The sequence below is a fragment of the Temnothorax nylanderi genome, unplaced genomic scaffold (assembly GCF_030848795.1).
Source record: "Temnothorax nylanderi isolate EJ_2023f unplaced genomic scaffold, tnyl_v1.0 TNYL_tig0092_pilon, whole genome shotgun sequence".
Classification (NCBI taxonomy): Eukaryota; Metazoa; Arthropoda; class Insecta; order Hymenoptera; family Formicidae; genus Temnothorax; species Temnothorax nylanderi.
Window position 1 is genome coordinate 350340 of NW_027249154.1, and position 17069 is coordinate 367408.

Below are 17069 nucleotides of genomic sequence, written 5' to 3' on the forward strand. Positions count from 1 at the left end.
AATAAGTGGAAACATGTTGACATTTGCGCATCATTCTCCTATTGACAGGCAAACCGATCATGATAGCAGGTGGACGTTTATCGATATCCCTCAATCGACGACGGTAATTTTAGTAGCGACATAATCTGCTTGATATGCTATATATTTGCGCGTCGTATCGGACGACATTTCCATAAAACACCCCGCGGGCAAGTGACGTGTCTATATATTTGAGCTGCAAATTAACAAGAATGTCCGTCGGCTAAAGAAAATACGATTAACCGAAATTACAGTCGAACTGTTTACGAGGAGTAAGTCACAGGCGCAATTTCAATTATTAACACTTCAACCAGTTAAACATTAATAGAATCTGTAACGACGCGCGACGGTAGTGTAAATACTATGGATAGATTATTTGATAAAGTCCACGATAAACTTTGATAAAGTTTCAGATTGATTTAAAAGTTGTTACAGGTCTATATTTCCAACTTGGAAGAAATCGAGAAAATACGCGAGCGAGAAGCGATATTGAAAAACGTATATATCAGGTAACCAAGTTTATCTCTTCGAACAGGAAATAATAGGAAGAGACAGAAGGAAGCGCGACAGAATCCTTTTGAAGATTGTTCTTGAGCGTGCAATTTGTGCGAAACTTTCTTTTCGCGTATTCGATCACGTGGACACACGCGGCTCGCAAGTATAGCGAACAATTTATTGGAAAGAATACACGGCGAAGCGGAAAACTCACAGTCTGTGTTTCTCCACGGCGCGGCAAGTAATATTACACTTTTCAAAACGACCTTGCAAAAACGAAGGCGTTTTCTTTAATAACAAAAGATTCCACAAAACGAAACATTTCAGAAGCCTAATTCAAACTGACACGCTTATAAACTCAAGTAGTTCTTTAAGTATCGTTGGCTACTTCGCTTTAATATCTTTATACTTACTTATTATTAGTCGCGCGACTTAAATTTCCTGAAATACGGACTAGAAAACTTATCAGCAAAATTAAATTATTATCGATAAACGTATTTGGTTAATCGAAACTGTTTGCACACAATTTTCTATAATTTTAAGAAAGATAGTACTTCTTATGATATTTCACATAAGATGCATTTCTGTTAACACAGGCAAACTTTATATATAATTTAATAAAATATGCAGTTCACCTTCATCGCCATGAGATAGCCAACGACACATTGTAAAACATATACTACAACTACGGGGAACCTGAGCCTACTACTTGAGTGTTAACAATGAGCTGCCAATAGGCAGGCCGGGCCGCGCGAACGAAACCCGGCCGCGAATCAATCGACATCCATCTCAATTATGCGCGTCATACGCGCAAACAGCCACGCATTCGGCGTGCACATATGCGACCGCGTATATCGTATATCGCCATGTGCGTGCTCGGCCGACAATTCCAAGCCGGCCGGCGATCCAGCCAGGACAATGCATCTCTACCAGAATAATTCACCGCGGCCATTATAGCCGCGGCAGGACAAGGGCTTTATTATTGACTTACGACTAATAGTCACGCTGTGGATTACGTACGCGCGTGTGCGTATCTATGTCCGTGTGTGTACGCAGCGCACACAGCCGATGTGTATGCACGTCACCGATCTATTGCTCATTTGCCGGGATATGCTGATTGAACGAGCCGCCCGGTGAGACCTATAAGCCTGTGCGATACCTTGCTTCCTGACTCCCACGGGAATTCCGTTGCCTCGTAAAAAAAATCGTCGATTATATATAGTGTCAAGTTTCCCCTTTTTTCGGACTCGGAAGAATAATGTTAAATTGATAAAAAATTACTTTCGAAAATTATAAGTTAGAAAAAAATAGACCGATAATGTATTATTTACTCTGATTGAAAACGTACGCGAATATCTCAATATAATATCGTTCTCATTATTTGGCGTATTTTTATTAATGTAAATTTCACAGATTCTTTCTAAAATTATGCATAATTATATTTAAGATTGTTTTCCTAGCCTACTTTACTAAGCATCGATCCTCCTTAACAGTAATTATAAATAAGCTGTAAATTATGCGTAAATATATAGATCGTTAATAATATCCGAATCTATACCGGCTTCTAAAAAATTCTTTTCCGCAAATATATAGAAGATATACTCGCGAATAAAAGTGATCGGTGTGGGGCTCGTCATTACCATCCTCGAGCAAATGTACGATAATCTATAAACCCATCATACGGTTCCGTGGCCGAGGTATCCTGCCTTCGTACTCTGCTCCGCGCTCCTTACCCCTTAGCCCGTAGCTCGGCCAGTTATCCATCGTATCCTCTCGAATGACGTATTTCCATATTACAGCGGGATTAATTTGCGCCGTAGCGCGACCGAGTGTTAAGCAATGCTGATGAAGTTTGACAGGTGCCAGCCGAACGGTGGCGAGGACGAGCGGACAGTCGTTGCACCTCGCTGCACCTATAGATGCTCGCTCCATGACAGACTATGGCAAACTATGGTTACTTTCGTCCTTGTGGGATAAACTTAGTTATGATGTGTATCGAATAATGATGCGCAAAATTAAAGTTTGCAGCATAATAACGTAAGATATCTTTTTGAACGAATTGCTTGAGATTTAGTTCTTTTAATCTTTTCATTCAGAAATTCTTCGGTCGATTTGAAGTAACCGTTCTTTAATAAAAATTCAAGCTTATCTTTGATTTTGGTTATTAAATTACGAATTAGATTCGAATTATAAAAAGAATATCGTACAACTACACCGGATTAATGGATTGTTAGACGATGGTTTTCGCAAAGCGGTGAACGAGAGCCGGTTTTTCAGGAAATCGGATATCATCGATAGAATAAGTGGCGAGAAAAGAACGGGAGACAAATCTGAAGGATAAAGAGAGGTGCGGGGAGAAGTCTCACAATTCCGATTTTGCATCGTTCAGACAGACACCGGGATTTCCTGAATGCTTTTTTGATCCGGCAAGCCGCTCCTGCCCGCCCCGGGGTTAGAGGATGACATGATCAGGGCAGAGGGGTGGGAATTCAGTAGACCAGGGGATAATGCTAGAAAAGGAGGAAAGGGGGAGGGAGGGCTCTCACTCGTTCGCTCCCTAGGCGCCAATGACGCCAATCTCCCGTGTAAATCGCGACATATTTCACGACATCACGCGGTGGAAGGGCGCTCATGCAAGCCGACGCCCTACCACCCTTTCTCGCCTGTTCGCCAGCCTCCCGCGCTCGCTCCTCTCCGTCGCTACCATGCACCATTTTGCGGATCCGGAGGTGGATGAAAAGTTTTCCGAGTTGTTATCCCGAGAGTTATCACGCGGCGCGTCGGCGACGAGTCGAAAATTCAACGATGTAAATGCGATCGCCGTTTGAGCGGCGGACCGCCGAACGAATTTCGCTTATTTGCGCAGACGGGACTTCCTCCGAATTTATCGGCTACCATTTGGCAAACTGCTGCGGAAATTTGTCAACTTCGAAGAGATTTTTACCGAGCACGTGCTCATTATTGACGATTATATTCTGATACGATTATATTCTGTAGCTTACGGATTTAATGGCTTGCTACGGTAGGATAAGATTAAATAATTTTATATTCATTTTTTCATCTCCATTGTACCTTTTCATTGGATTCAACAATGCAGTTTGATTCTACTGTGGAGGTGAATAAGAGAAATGTAAAACTTATTTGATCTTGAAATTATAGTAGAAATTTTTTGTGTTTGGTTCGACATTTGTTCACAGTTATAAATTATGTTATTAGTTATTAATCATTAAATCATTAGAAATCGATTAACGTTGAGCTTTCACGAGGTTTTGCTTAGCTGATGTTGAGCGTTCACGAGGTTTGCTTAACATTTATTTTTCGATCGTCAGTGGAAATTATTTGTAAACAAATAGATTAAAATGAATCACAGTATGCCGAGCAGAAAGCGTGTATCGCTATGCAATTTTTGGAATTACCCACTCGTAAATTCCGGTGGGGGTATTTCCTGTACATGAGCGTGTGTTTCGCACATTTTGCCTCCCCATCCCCTCTATTCATCGTACCTAGCTTACAATCGCTAACCGTTCGTGTCTCGTCGCGAGGGCGAAAAGCATCCCCTCAGGACTGTTTGTTTTTGATACGGTTTTCATCGAACAACGTCGTTGCGATAGACATTCCGTGATTCGCGCATCTACATGCAAATGCGACTACGTCTTACTCATACAAAAATACTGCTATCTCGTAACCCTTTACTGTGACACTTACGAGAATTGCGGTAAGATAAAGGCGCATAAAATTATCGTAAGACAGTTCATTGCAAATCGTCACAATTGGCGGAGAAAAAGTGATTTATTTGCAGATTTCCGATAATATTCAAATATAAATAATTGTTAATATAAATTAATGTTTATTTTTACTATCAACTACTGTAATTGAATTTGAATAATACAAGTGATACCCCGATTTGAGAGACCTAACAAAAAATGCTCGTTATAATGGAGTGTCCTAAAATTTACTCCCATAATTCTAACAAGAAATTTTTGGACTTAGAGAATTGGAGTTATAAAATCTATTAAATTTATTAAATAAATTTATAAAATAATCAAACATTTATAATAAGCAGATTAAACAATTGATATTAAAGAGTTATTATATTTACTTGAGCATTAGGGGAAAAATTGTAGCCGCACAAGTTAAATGCATTGCGAGGAAAAACTTAAAAATAAATATACGTGATTAGCGCGATTGTTAAAAGTTCAATGATGCTGATGACAATGGATGATCTAGCGTTGTTGCGATAAAAATGCTGATCGCGTCTTTTTTCAATTGGTAGCAAAATTTCTGCTCAACACGTTTTTTCCATTTTAACGTTCATGATCGTGCCGAAGAAAAAGATTACGTGACTCGCATTTGTTATTGCGAATCGGACGGGCGAACAAACAAGCGATGATATAATTATCTACTACTCGAAAAAGCGCGCCACTTAATAGCGCATTTATTCGGCTTTTATCGAAAACGCTGGACAAATGTTTCGTATTGAATATCAAAACAGCAATTAAATAAAAACACATTTCAATTTTCATTCTAAATCTTATTTTCGCACGCAATATACAGTTAAAATTTAATATTACGTTTTATATTGTTAATAAATATTAATTTTAAACTGGTATTGTGCTTTCTCGGCATATTTTAATAAGGTTCCGTCGCCTTTTGCCACTGTTTCTATAGTTATATTAATATTGATACATCAGCAGCATCGCATGCTAATTTGCATAAGAACATCGTCATAGCATATAAACGCGTCGACCAATGAAGCGCCCGACGTAAGCCGCTGTATTGTACTGTGAAGCTTATACCAGAAGCCTCATTGGCCGGAGACGTTTATACGCTATGCTCTTATGTAAATTTGCCTGCGATAGGCTTTGGCTTATGCTTTTACAGAAGCACAACGCTAAATAGCGGTTCTTCTACATTGATGTTTTGGATGAACGAGAATATTTCTTGTCAAAGAGACGAACAAATTTCTATTTTGATCAATTTTAATTGCTCGGCATTTTCTTTTGTAATTTTTAATTTTCTTTACTAAAATTGAGTTTCTCAAATTAACATTTGGCTAACAGAACGTTAATTACTTGCTATAACGACATGAAACATTAATGCCTTCTTTGTTCGAGAAAAATCAAATTATTTTATTAATATTAAGAAATACTTCCCTATGAATTAATTATATTTATTATAGAAATGATAAGAAACAATCTAAAAAGAATAACTTCCTGCGCACCCTTATCGTCAATAAAGGTTTTGCAAGAATATCGAAAGAATACGAATTTCGCGAACTGTGGAAGTACTGTCGCTTGTAAGTTGAGGAATGTCCACGGTAATGTCACTTCGATTCGCCATCACGAGACATTGCTGTTGAGGCATCTGGAAAACTTGCGAATTAAGAGATTCGTCGACGACGCGGACGAAGGGGGGAAAAAGATCATTCGATTATTTCCAGCCATTAAGGGAACCCCTCCTCGTTCATCTCACTTCAGCGTCGCTAGGGTAGAACGTTTCACGCAGCTTCTTTCCGAACTTTCGACATGAGTTTTACATTTCGCGCTCGGAGAAGGGTGAAGAGGTATCGGAAGAAGGGGTGGCAATAAGGGAGAACGAGGAGGAGAGCGTAGATGGCGAAATCGAAAGCGGGGAAAAGTGGGGAAAAAGGTCTCCGTCGTGAATTCTTCCTCGCAAGCCGAAGGTGGGCTTGCGAGAGCAGAACATCCGACCCTCCGCGCGATTGGTATTCCGGTCCGGTGCGCCAATATTGCGTTACCGAAACGCGTCATGCAAGCCGAATTCAAACGACTACGAGCGTGATGACACGAGGCCGCTTGTAAGTCACACCGCAACGCGTGTCTTTTAATTCGCGCTACACCCTGCTCGAAATAAACACCGCGAGATAAGCGCGATTGAGATGTCACGTTCGCATATCGAGCCATTTCTTTTCAATTGCCGGAATTGTAAAGAGTTTCGTGAACAAAAATGGGAAAATTTTTCTTTGAAAGCTTAACTCTGGATTAATCTATTAAGTATAAACGTCATTTCTGACAGGATAAATTCGTTTACGTAATTTTTACGTTACCTTAGTTATTATTTTATTTTCCAAGAATCTCGCGCAGGAATTTTATCGAAAAAAAATTTTTCGCGACAATTGACACAAAGGACCGGCCAGCCAATTAACTAATTTTCACTCGATTCTATTTCCGGTTATTCTCCGCGTATCAATTCTGGGGATTTCGATTATTAAAAGGACATCAAAGCGGAAGTGAATTGCTATTGTTACTCATTTTTAACGGAAATCCGAGCGTGAGAGAGAAAGACAGAGTTAAACAGCATTACGCGCTGGCGTCTACCCCGAGGGCGGACATCACAGAGGGTGGCCCTCGCGCCGGTGAAAATTTTCAAAGGCTCGACATCGATGGGCGCTCGGTCGCGCGCGCATCAGGAGCGCGCGCGGCAGGACCCTTTCCGCAATTTCTCCCGTCGCACGGGCGCGGAATCAAGTGTTTGAGATTATGACGGTGGGCTCCGGTCACGTATTTCATTAACCGTCATGCCGACGGTTCGGGGAGTTCAAGGGCGAGATCTCCGGCGACGGAGGGTGCAGGTATCTGCGAAATATGTTTGCTTTGCGTTACATCCCTCGGGATGATCCTGTTATAATTATGATTGTCGTTGTTGTTGCCGTGGTAAGTGTCGGATATCTCGTCGGTTTCGATATTGGTTTCGTACGAATCCACCACGTCGAGCTAAAACGTCTGCGTTTCAATATCTTCTACTCATCAATTGAATATATGCTCGATACTAAATTAACGCTTCAGAACAACTGATAATTCCATTTCTATGAAATGGAAATAAAGAGAATCGAATATGTACTCAAAATAATTAATTATATGTATAAAGATAAATTCTATTATTATGTAAATATGATAGTCTTATCGATAATGAGATCAGTTCAACTTAATTACGGATGCGATCATCCATGTATAAATTAACGAGCGATTCTGATTTTAAAATAGATTTAGATAAAAATTAATTTGTTTATCAAGACGCCGCGTAAAAAACATTTCTTCGTCTAAATCTGTATCGAGAAGTCGGTGTAAATCTGCGGCAGTATCGACAGGCTCGTTTGCGGCTACACGCTGTGCCGCCCCTTTGAAACGAGCAACGACAGATTGGTATTACCATATTGGGAAAGGGACTAGACTCCTTATTTCCCTATCCTTTTGCCACTGCGCAGGAGAGAAAAAAAGGAAAGAGGGAAAACGATCGACCTCTTTCTCTGTCTTTCCGCAATAGGCGTCTCGCTCCTTACCTCGATTCTGCACTTCGCCTTTCCGGAGCTACGCCTCTTTCCGTTCAGTCTCTCTTTCTCTCCGTCTAACCCTCGATACATTTCTCCTTCCTCCGCGCGCTTTCTCTTTCCACGAGCTTCTCGTCCGCCCTTTTTTCCATCTCGGGCTCATCCGATTCTCGTCCACGAAGATTTCAATCTTGTTTCGCCGAGGCATTGACACGTCCTCATCTTCCTCCCGATTTTCTTCGTAAACTGCGGTACCTTCTCTCATAACACACGACCGTTTTTCCATCTCTTTCGTCGTCCGAGTCTCCGTTTGTTATGCGACGTCGAAGCGAAGAAGGACAGCCGATCTAGCGGCGTTTCTTATATCGATCGCTCGCGACACATCAGCCGCAGGCTCAATTCGGGATCCTCGGCAGCTTCCGCAGGAAATTCGTGAAACCCGCCTCCTAAACGAGCAACCCTCCGATTTTCCCGCCATCATCTCCCTTTCCCTCAATTCTCATCGATACTCGATATCTCGACATTAATCGACGGCCGACTGCTGCGACCATTTAACCATACCCTTTTTAAAACGTGGCCCCGCACTTGGGCCGGACCCACAAACGTTGTTTCCCGGCGCGGTAAAAGTCTTTTCCAGTCTATGAATACATTAAGAGCAAACAAAGGACCACCTTCCATAATCTCGTGACCCCTTCCTCTCTCCCTGCTTCTTTCTCCTCGCTTTTCACTCTGGAGATGTTACACGCGTTTATTAAACCCGACTCGCCAACGTGCTTTCTTAAGCACTTTACGAGAACCCGGCCGGGCTCTTCGTTCTGTCCTGCAAAAGCTTGACGCGTTCCACCTCTTTTTCTCGTCGCAGTATTATTATTACGAGATAGACGTAATTAAAATCGCGTTCGTTCAGTTGCCTTAAAGCTGCATCGACGTGAAGTAATTAATAATGATTAGAATCAATTTAGAATGTCAGTCACTAAGTGGATTAAAGATCAAACCAATATTATAATCAGTACTTAATAATAATGATCATAAAATGTATATAAATAATTTGTTATATTTCTTTCCAGACCGAGATCTGTTCGAGTGCTCTTACAGATGTAATTCACGCGGTCATCAATGGAACAGATGGCTGTCTATTTTGTTTCGGACACGCTGGTTTGGGTAAGTTTAGATATCTTTTGCGATAAGATGTAATACTTCTTCCTAATTTTATCTATCTAATTAATAGTACTAATTTTCATCATTTTATTTAACGTTTTAATTGTTTTATCCTTTTTTTATCTGTCATAAATAAAAGTAAGATGTATTAACCTATGTGAAACAATATCCTGCAAGCTTCTTCATTTTTTATTTAACAAACTGCCTGATTTTACATAAGAAATTTTATTCACATCGATTCACGACTGCGCAAAATCCGTCGAGGCGAATCATAAATAAAATGATACGAAATGTGAATATTCCGCGGAGTTTTTATCTCGTGGGATATCTTTATCTCTCTGTCAAGTGTAATTTACCGCACCATATTACACATCTGTACCACTTACTTGATACTCGCCATGATGTTTCTTCGAGAGCAGTTACACGTTGCAATTAAACAACATTTTGGATTTCATCTGAAACAAAAAATTTCCATAACTATGAAATAAAACAATTTGCAAAATTATACATAATATTAAAATATATCTACATTATGTTTTTACGTAAAATCTCAAATCAAATATACATTATCTTACATTAGATAAAGAAAGAAGTAATTAACGAATTAGGGTTGGTTGTGTGAATCAAGATTTTAAACCGTTTTTATGGATATATGAAACGGTGATTTTAGGATTTTCTAGGTTATCATTAGATAGGTAGATGTTCAATACTATTTTGCATTTCCCTTGATCGAAGAATAAAATACACAAGCGCATTGATACACGACATTTTGTCTTGAGGGAAATGTCGCGAAAATTCTTTATTTAGGCATTTGTTTCTTCGTTCACTCGACTTATCCTCGTCGTGCTGCCGCAAGGTAGGCACCCGGCAGAGGCGCAGAGTTGTTTTACATTTTAAGTAGTGATATCGAGTTTGCATGCAAATGCATGATTATGCGTGGAAAGTGTGCGGAAAAGAGAATTCTCGGGTGGTAATGTTGGTGCTGAAAGAGAGTGAGTAAAGAGAAAGAACCGAGGACAAAGAAGAATAGAGGAATGAGGAGTGAAGAAGCGAGACCGGAAGGAATAGCGATAATGTATGCCACTGGGACACACTTTCTCCCTCGTACCTTTCGAATTTTAACATAGCACAGCCCAAGAGACTGTCCGCAGCCCATCATCGCGTTCTTTCTGCGCGAAAACAATTTCCAGGTTAACAGATTTATGGAGAATATCTTGTATAATATGCATGTTTTGAAAAAGTTTGTTACAATAATTGAAATGTGTATTTCCATTTCAAAACATACATATTTAAATGCGTATTTCACGAGAGTTCTTATAAAATTTGTGAACATGAATACTTATCAATTGAACTTCATGAAATATTTCTCACTGAATTCCTTTTGGCATTATATATTTATATATCTTTCTGAAGGAATTTTTTTTATTTGGCATGCAAATAGATACGTGGAAGTCTATTTGGATACAGATAAGAAAATATTAATTGAACTGGCTAGATGAAACTATATAAAATATTTACAACAATTAAGTATATTTATTTTACATAAATTGCTAAATAGTTATTTTCGATAATTATTCAATATTTTAAATTTATGCGAGTAAAATGGCAGTGCACAGAGACATGCTATTTCTAAAATGTCTATCGTCATATAAATTTACAGTTTCCAAAGCGCAGTCATTAGCTGGCTTCCATCGTTCTTGGACCGATACGGTTTCATAATTCCGCGTTGAGAAATTGTCGACTCTCAATGCCAAAGTTCGCGCAGTCGTGCGGCTTTTCTCGCAACGCGGGGAAAGGGGAATCAATAGAGTTTAAAATAAAATAAAAGGAGGCGCGTCGGGAAGATAAGAACCTAACGGCCGTAGACAAAGAGCCGTGTAAAAGGAAGCCAAACGAATTCGCGAAGCGTCTTCCCTCTCTTTTTCGAAGGTACTTCAAGCAAGTCCGCAAGCAAACTGCTTTTGATCATCGCTATGCGAACGTTTTTCTTCCTCTCGCATTCCCCCGCACTCTCCGCCGTTTTCCACGCTATTCCAACTCTTTCTCTTATTCTCTTTCTCACTTCTTTTTATATCTTGACTCTCTCCTAACTCTTTACACCATCGTCTTCCGACGTAAAAAAGGAAGACGAAAAAAAAGGGAGATTGTAAAATAGTAAGGGGATAGGGAAGGCGGAATAGAAATCAGGACGAAGACCAGATCTGCATGGATCTACGAGACGAGGAGAAGAAAGAATACGCACGACAGGAGCAATCCAGTCAGCTCAGCAATTTTTAAAATGGCGACTAGCACACGTCTTTTATTTCACGCGAAGCAATCGCCGATGAAACCAAATGCGTTGCGCTCGCGCGCACGCACGTCTGTTATTTCGCGGTCTGGAAAATCGCGTGCAAAGAGTCTGCGGAGAAGCTGTGAGAGACGAAAGATGGAGAAAGACAGACGAGAGGGTGTCGAGAGAGAAAGGCGAGGGATGAGAGAGATTTACGCTTTCAAAGCAACGGGACTTGTCTCCTACGAAGGGACAGAGAGCGGACGGAGATACATACATAAAGCTACATACATATATACAGATATAGCAACGACAATGGGCCCGTTTGTACTTTGTAGCGCGTTCCTAATTACCCCCGCGCGTGCGGACCCCACAACTGCGGACACTTCGTCGAACCCTTTGAGATTGCGGAAGGACCGTGAAAGTGGATTATGCAACGACGACGAGGGGAAGAAGCACGCGTGTTCGATGCACCGAGACTTCTCTCTCATCCCTCTCAAAAACACGGGGCTTTGACAATGATAACCTTGGTAAGCGATTCAGTCAAAGAAAGGATACTTTGCGCGTGACACGCTCCTCTGGTTTTGGTTTTATGCGGCCAAGAAAGGATTTATCTGATTTTTTATAATCTCGCGTGCATAATTTATGGATTGCAAATTCGTGCAATCCGTAAGTATATTATTTTCATTCGTATTAAAGCGATATATTAAAATTATTTAGCATGTTTTACAATTAATTAATTACATAATTTAATAGGCTATTAAAAGTCAAAGGCATATAGAGAATTAAATTAGAAGTAATTACTTGCAGTTTCAGAATTTAATTTACGAAAATTTGCATTTTAAAAACACATTTACTCACGTACGAATAAATCGTTTTATATTTTCAAATAATATTATCTTTACAATCCATCTTGGATCATAAAGTCACTATTTCTCCAGAAAATGAATGGTGAGCAACGATACGAAGAATACACGCAACTCCTACCACGCGATCTGTATTGGCGCTGACGTTTTTCGCGTATAACGAGGTATTTGAGCGGAATTTTAATTATCACTCGCATCCGTTTCAAAGTATCCTTATGCGGGAGTGTTATACCGATCGTCTGAGAATGCAGCGCGGCTACCGCTTCGTTTTTCTACCGGCGACCTCGTGAATCTCGCGGCGGCATAGCGTGAATTCTTGCGGAATTTTTGCGGTTCGACCACTCGAATCTTGCCGGCGGAGCGCGAATTCTCCGAAGTGGAATCGTTGAAAAGTTCCCGAGACGCAAAAGCTGTCCGTTACCGCGGCGAGATACAGGCGCGACCCTTTCTTTCGAAGCGTTTCTAATTAAATAACAACATAATTCACCATTTTACATTAAGACAATTAAATAACGTTTAAGATTCAACGACGGCTGCTGCTTTTCCATTACTCCGCCGTTGCCGACGGGGGCTTCTCTCCGCCGCGCCCCGCCAGGATCTTACGCCTTTCGCTTCAATCTCTCGTCCTCCGTATCGTAACCCTCCTGCCATAAGTCGTCTCTCCGTTCTCATCAGACCGTTTTATGATTTTAATAAGAGCTCTTTTATTTCTCTGTCAACAGTGGAGCGTTTGAGCTCGACTTTCAATTTCGCCGAAACTTTCGTGCTATAAAGTTTCGCGCAGTACGTGCCGTTATCGCAAGTTCGCGCTGAAATCGCCGTTAAAAACACAGCCGAATCATTTTTTGTTGCGCAAGTTGTACTTCGTTATTGTCATTTGAATGAATTAATTTTAATATTTTTCGCGCAAAAAGCGAAATAACGATCGATCATTTCGTTGTTTATCGTCTACCTTCTATACTTTGATATAATCGCCGGTTGTCATCCTAGCCGTTACGTTGTCGTCCACTAAATAGTAAACAAATTAAGCGGCTCGTTCGAGCCCGACCACAAATCTGGCATTGCAATTATTGCACCCAGTCGGCTCACGCGCCGCGCCGGCCGTAGATATACATAAACAGGATTTTCGAAATCATCCATGTGAATTGATTCGTCGCGACACACGAGGGGGAAAATCGCGATTATGCCAATCAACAATGAAGCTTGTCCACATACCAGTCGCACCAGCGGCACGGTTACGGGCGTTAATTCGATCCCTACGTCAATAAATCTGTCAGTCTGGCAAGAATCATTCGTAATATTAGCTTTGATCCGTCATCGCTTCTATCGACACGAGGGTAAATATCGGACTTCTATTGCGTTGTATTATAAATACTTTATCTCGATAGTTTTTAATTATATGAATTAGAGTAACTATATAAGTACAGAAAAAATATCCGGAATGTATATTTAAATCGTATGAGTTTCATAGAGAATATGAATAAGCGGACAGTATAAGCGGACAGTAAACTAGTTATAATTAATTCAAATTGCGGTGAATAATTTTCGTCTACGCCATTTGCATTTACATTGCATGTTTAAACACCGAATATCGCTGCCTCCAACATGATCCCCGTGTTTACATCGCCTATAATCGGCGAGCATCCGCCACGTTTAACAAATTTCTTCGCTTTAATTTAGGTAAGTCTCACACCATGCTGGGGACTCCGGAGGCTGGTCATACACTGGGCGCGATTCCTTGCGCTATAGCGTGGCTCTTTCGCGGAATTTCGGAGCAACGGCAGAGAACCGGCGCCAGGTTCAGCGTCAGGGTCAGCTGCGTGGAATTGACCACGGGCCAGCAACAACTGAGGGATCTGCTTGCGGCGCACGCGAACGGTAAGTAATCTTCCAATTAGTCTCGAAGTATCCTCGCGTGAAAAAGCTCGAACTTTTCGTTGACATTTCTCCTGACCAATTAATGTTATCCACTTAGCGCCAATCTATTGTACAAGAGACATCCACGACAAATTACAAATACTCATCTAACGTGAGTTTAGACAGAATTTGGAAAAAAAATTCTATTACCTCTTGTTCTGTTATTTCTGTATAAAATTACTTAGAATAAAAATAAAGATTATATTTCTATAGAGTTAGGCGCTTTAACAGGAAAGACATACGTGAAATTACGAAAAAAATAAACAATAAAAAATTGCAACTATTCGAACAGATTATATTATCGTTCCAATTATTCGATGTGCATTTCATGCAATTTCGTTAATATGGTATCTTATTCAATGTCTTCGTTAGGTTAAACCGCAGACTTGCGCAGCTTCTCATTAAAGAAACTTGTGTGTCCTAAGAGCCACTTGTCTAGAACCGTCCCCCTTTTTAAGGGATAAGACGGGATAAGTGCCGGGTCTCTTTCGAAACAGAACCGAATCTAATCTCTAGAGCGCGGCTAAAACTTTCTCGAGCGTTTTCACTCGAGCGTTTCACTTTCCTATGATAGAGAGTTTAGCATTTCCCACAATTAATTCGATGTTTCGAACAGTGCGGCCAGGTACAATCGTTTAGATTAATCAACGCCGTATAGTAGCGCGCGGTAGATATAAATTGTATCGTCGCGACGACGCCGCATTAAATCCCGTATATATATAATCCTCCCGCGGTAACTCAATTGATTTACAGATCTGATCATGATTCTAATCACATCCAAACGCACGAAGAGTCTCACGTAATCAGAATTAATGCACGCAACAATGAATGCAGTTATTGACTAATACGTTCATCTCGATCGAAGTATTATATCCTATTGAAGTGTTTAAGTCGGATGTCAGTATGACGTACGGAGAAATAGCAGACTTCATACAAATTAATCCATTAAAATATTACGAGCATGAAATTCTACGAGAAGTGTCGTGATTCCGAAAACGATATACGATATCACGAGTGTTTTACGCTGCACGATACTAAGGTATCTTGTGATGCAATCTAGTAAGACGATGCTGTAGAATATTCATTTCGAGTTCTTAAGATTGTCAAAAGAACAGCCAAGGGCATTCCTACGAAAATAGGAACGTTTCATGGCTATGATCGAGTTTAAAGACATAACCCGGCTAGGCCGAAGCCAAGTCGCGTATAGAATTCCGCACGGAAATTGCAATAGCTCGTACGTTCCATTTGCCTGATGCGCGCACTCGCCCGAGTCGATCTCCAACGTCTCTGAATCGACGGGAACCAGTCGTGCGGCCGACGCTCGAAAGCACGGAACGTCGAAATTGTCCTGTCTCGACCGAGAGTGATGCGCGGAGGATTCGGCAGTAATATTCAGGAAGTAGGATGAGACTTGCTATTGGCCGCAATTTGGTTTCGTCTTCACGGACGGGCGAGTGGACGACTTGGTCCGTAAAATTGAAGGACAGGATTATTTCCTCTCTCTCTCTACTTCATGTTGACCACCACCCTGACTATCCACTCCCTTTTACTTCTGTTTTTCCTTCCTTTTTGTGTCTTGCATCTCGAAAAACTCGAATTTCTACAGCTAAACTAATAAAAAGCTATTTCCTTGGAAGACAAACCGCTACGGAACATTTATGGGAACGATAGTCAAAGGTACTCAAGGATATTGCTCTGAAAATTAACTAGATTATCCGTTCTGGAGCATCTTCCTTTGTGCTTCAAAAATGGGATCTATAAATTGTGTAATATCTCTCTGATGTGTAACATCACGCAAATTATGATTTATTTACATATACAGAGTAAACATACAGTTTTAAAATAAATGTTTGTAATCAGATTTTTCGCATTGTGGATTTTAATATTCCACTAACATACAATAATTATATCATATCGTAAAAAAAGTTAGAAAATTTCTAATTAATTGGTTATATCATTGGTTATATTAATTGAATAGACCTTTTATAAGCATTTTAAAAATATTAACGTATCTTTATATGTGTCTATGATTCAAATTTTTAGAGTTTTGAGATTGCAAATTCAGAATTTTATGGCGTAGATTCGAGAACAGTAAAATCTAATTTTCTGCCATGTTGCCAGACACTCTTGGGGATTTTACATGGAAATTTAGCCATTTATTAGAGTAAATACCGAATGTTTCGAGTATGTACGATGCGCGCATTCCATGTAAAACTCGCGTTCGACGAGTAGGTAGTTTGAATGCTGACTTAACGATCGCGCCATGCAGCTTTCCGCTTTCCTCTGGTCTCCAGACTAATTAAAATGCGATGGAATTAATTTTCCAGCTTATTAAATAATTAACTCATATCTATAGAACTATCTCGACTTCGTAAATTTATCCTTTATCTACCTTTTCCTCTTTCCTTCTTCATTTCGTCTTTCCTCTTCTTTCGCGCGTTCTTTTCCTTTTTCTGCATCTTATTTCAACGTATCAGTGGCGTAACATTTAGAAGAATGTCCCTTCACTCGGCATCCAAAATATAGAATTTTATAATTTTGGACACATTTATATTTCAAATAATAATGTGCGATAACATATAAGTGTTAAAAAAAATGAAATATAAAACTGGTGCAATTCTTACTCTTTAATTCTACCTTTTTGGTACCGTTCTATGTATCTTTTTTCTACCTTTCTCTGTCTTTTTTCTTTCTCTCTTGTATCTTTTTCTACCTCTTTTCAGTCTGGAAGGACATTAGTTACGCCAGTGCCGGATGCTACAAGCGCGTTCTTCGCTCGAGATTTAAGTCGAGTAGCAGTACCCTCCAAGTTCGCGTTTCCCCCAGGGAACTTGATAATCCCCGCCCGGTAATTATTTAAAGTTTTCGACGTCTGGATCTTACGCGGGTGCCGCCGACGAAAAGGGGAGTGTCTCCGAGCAAAGGTTTACCTTTGTTACTTCTAACTGTATGCAATGGAATATTTAATTAAGCTTACGCCCTAATGCAATAATTGAGGCAACTTGCGGTGGAATATTTAACACTTAACCAAGCTTAAAACTAGAATAGAGCTACTTCT

At 40.2% G+C, this 17069-nt stretch overlaps 1 protein-coding gene and 1 long non-coding RNA gene across 6 annotated transcripts in view; one reads left to right on the forward strand and one right to left on the reverse strand.

Moving 5' to 3' along the window:
• Positions 1 to 17069, forward strand: part of LOC139775100 (uncharacterized) — a 332957-nt gene that overhangs the window by 298285 nt on the left and 17603 nt on the right. For all 5 annotated transcript variants that reach the window (XR_011718734.1, XM_071710843.1, XM_071710846.1 and 2 more), the window contains exons 9-10: positions 8869 to 8962; positions 13775 to 13972. Coding sequence is in view for 4 of the 5 variants with exons in the window: in XM_071710843.1 (XP_071566944.1) it covers positions 8869 to 8962; positions 13775 to 13972 (292 nt within the window). In the remaining variant the exon portion in view is untranslated. The remainder of the gene's footprint in view (positions 1 to 8868; positions 8963 to 13774; positions 13973 to 17069) is intronic.
• Positions 1 to 17069, reverse strand: part of LOC139775105 (uncharacterized) — a 205256-nt gene that overhangs the window by 103378 nt on the left and 84809 nt on the right. The window contains exon 4 of the long non-coding RNA XR_011718740.1: positions 9346 to 9414. This is a non-coding gene — a long non-coding RNA (uncharacterized lncRNA). The remainder of the gene's footprint in view (positions 1 to 9345; positions 9415 to 17069) is intronic.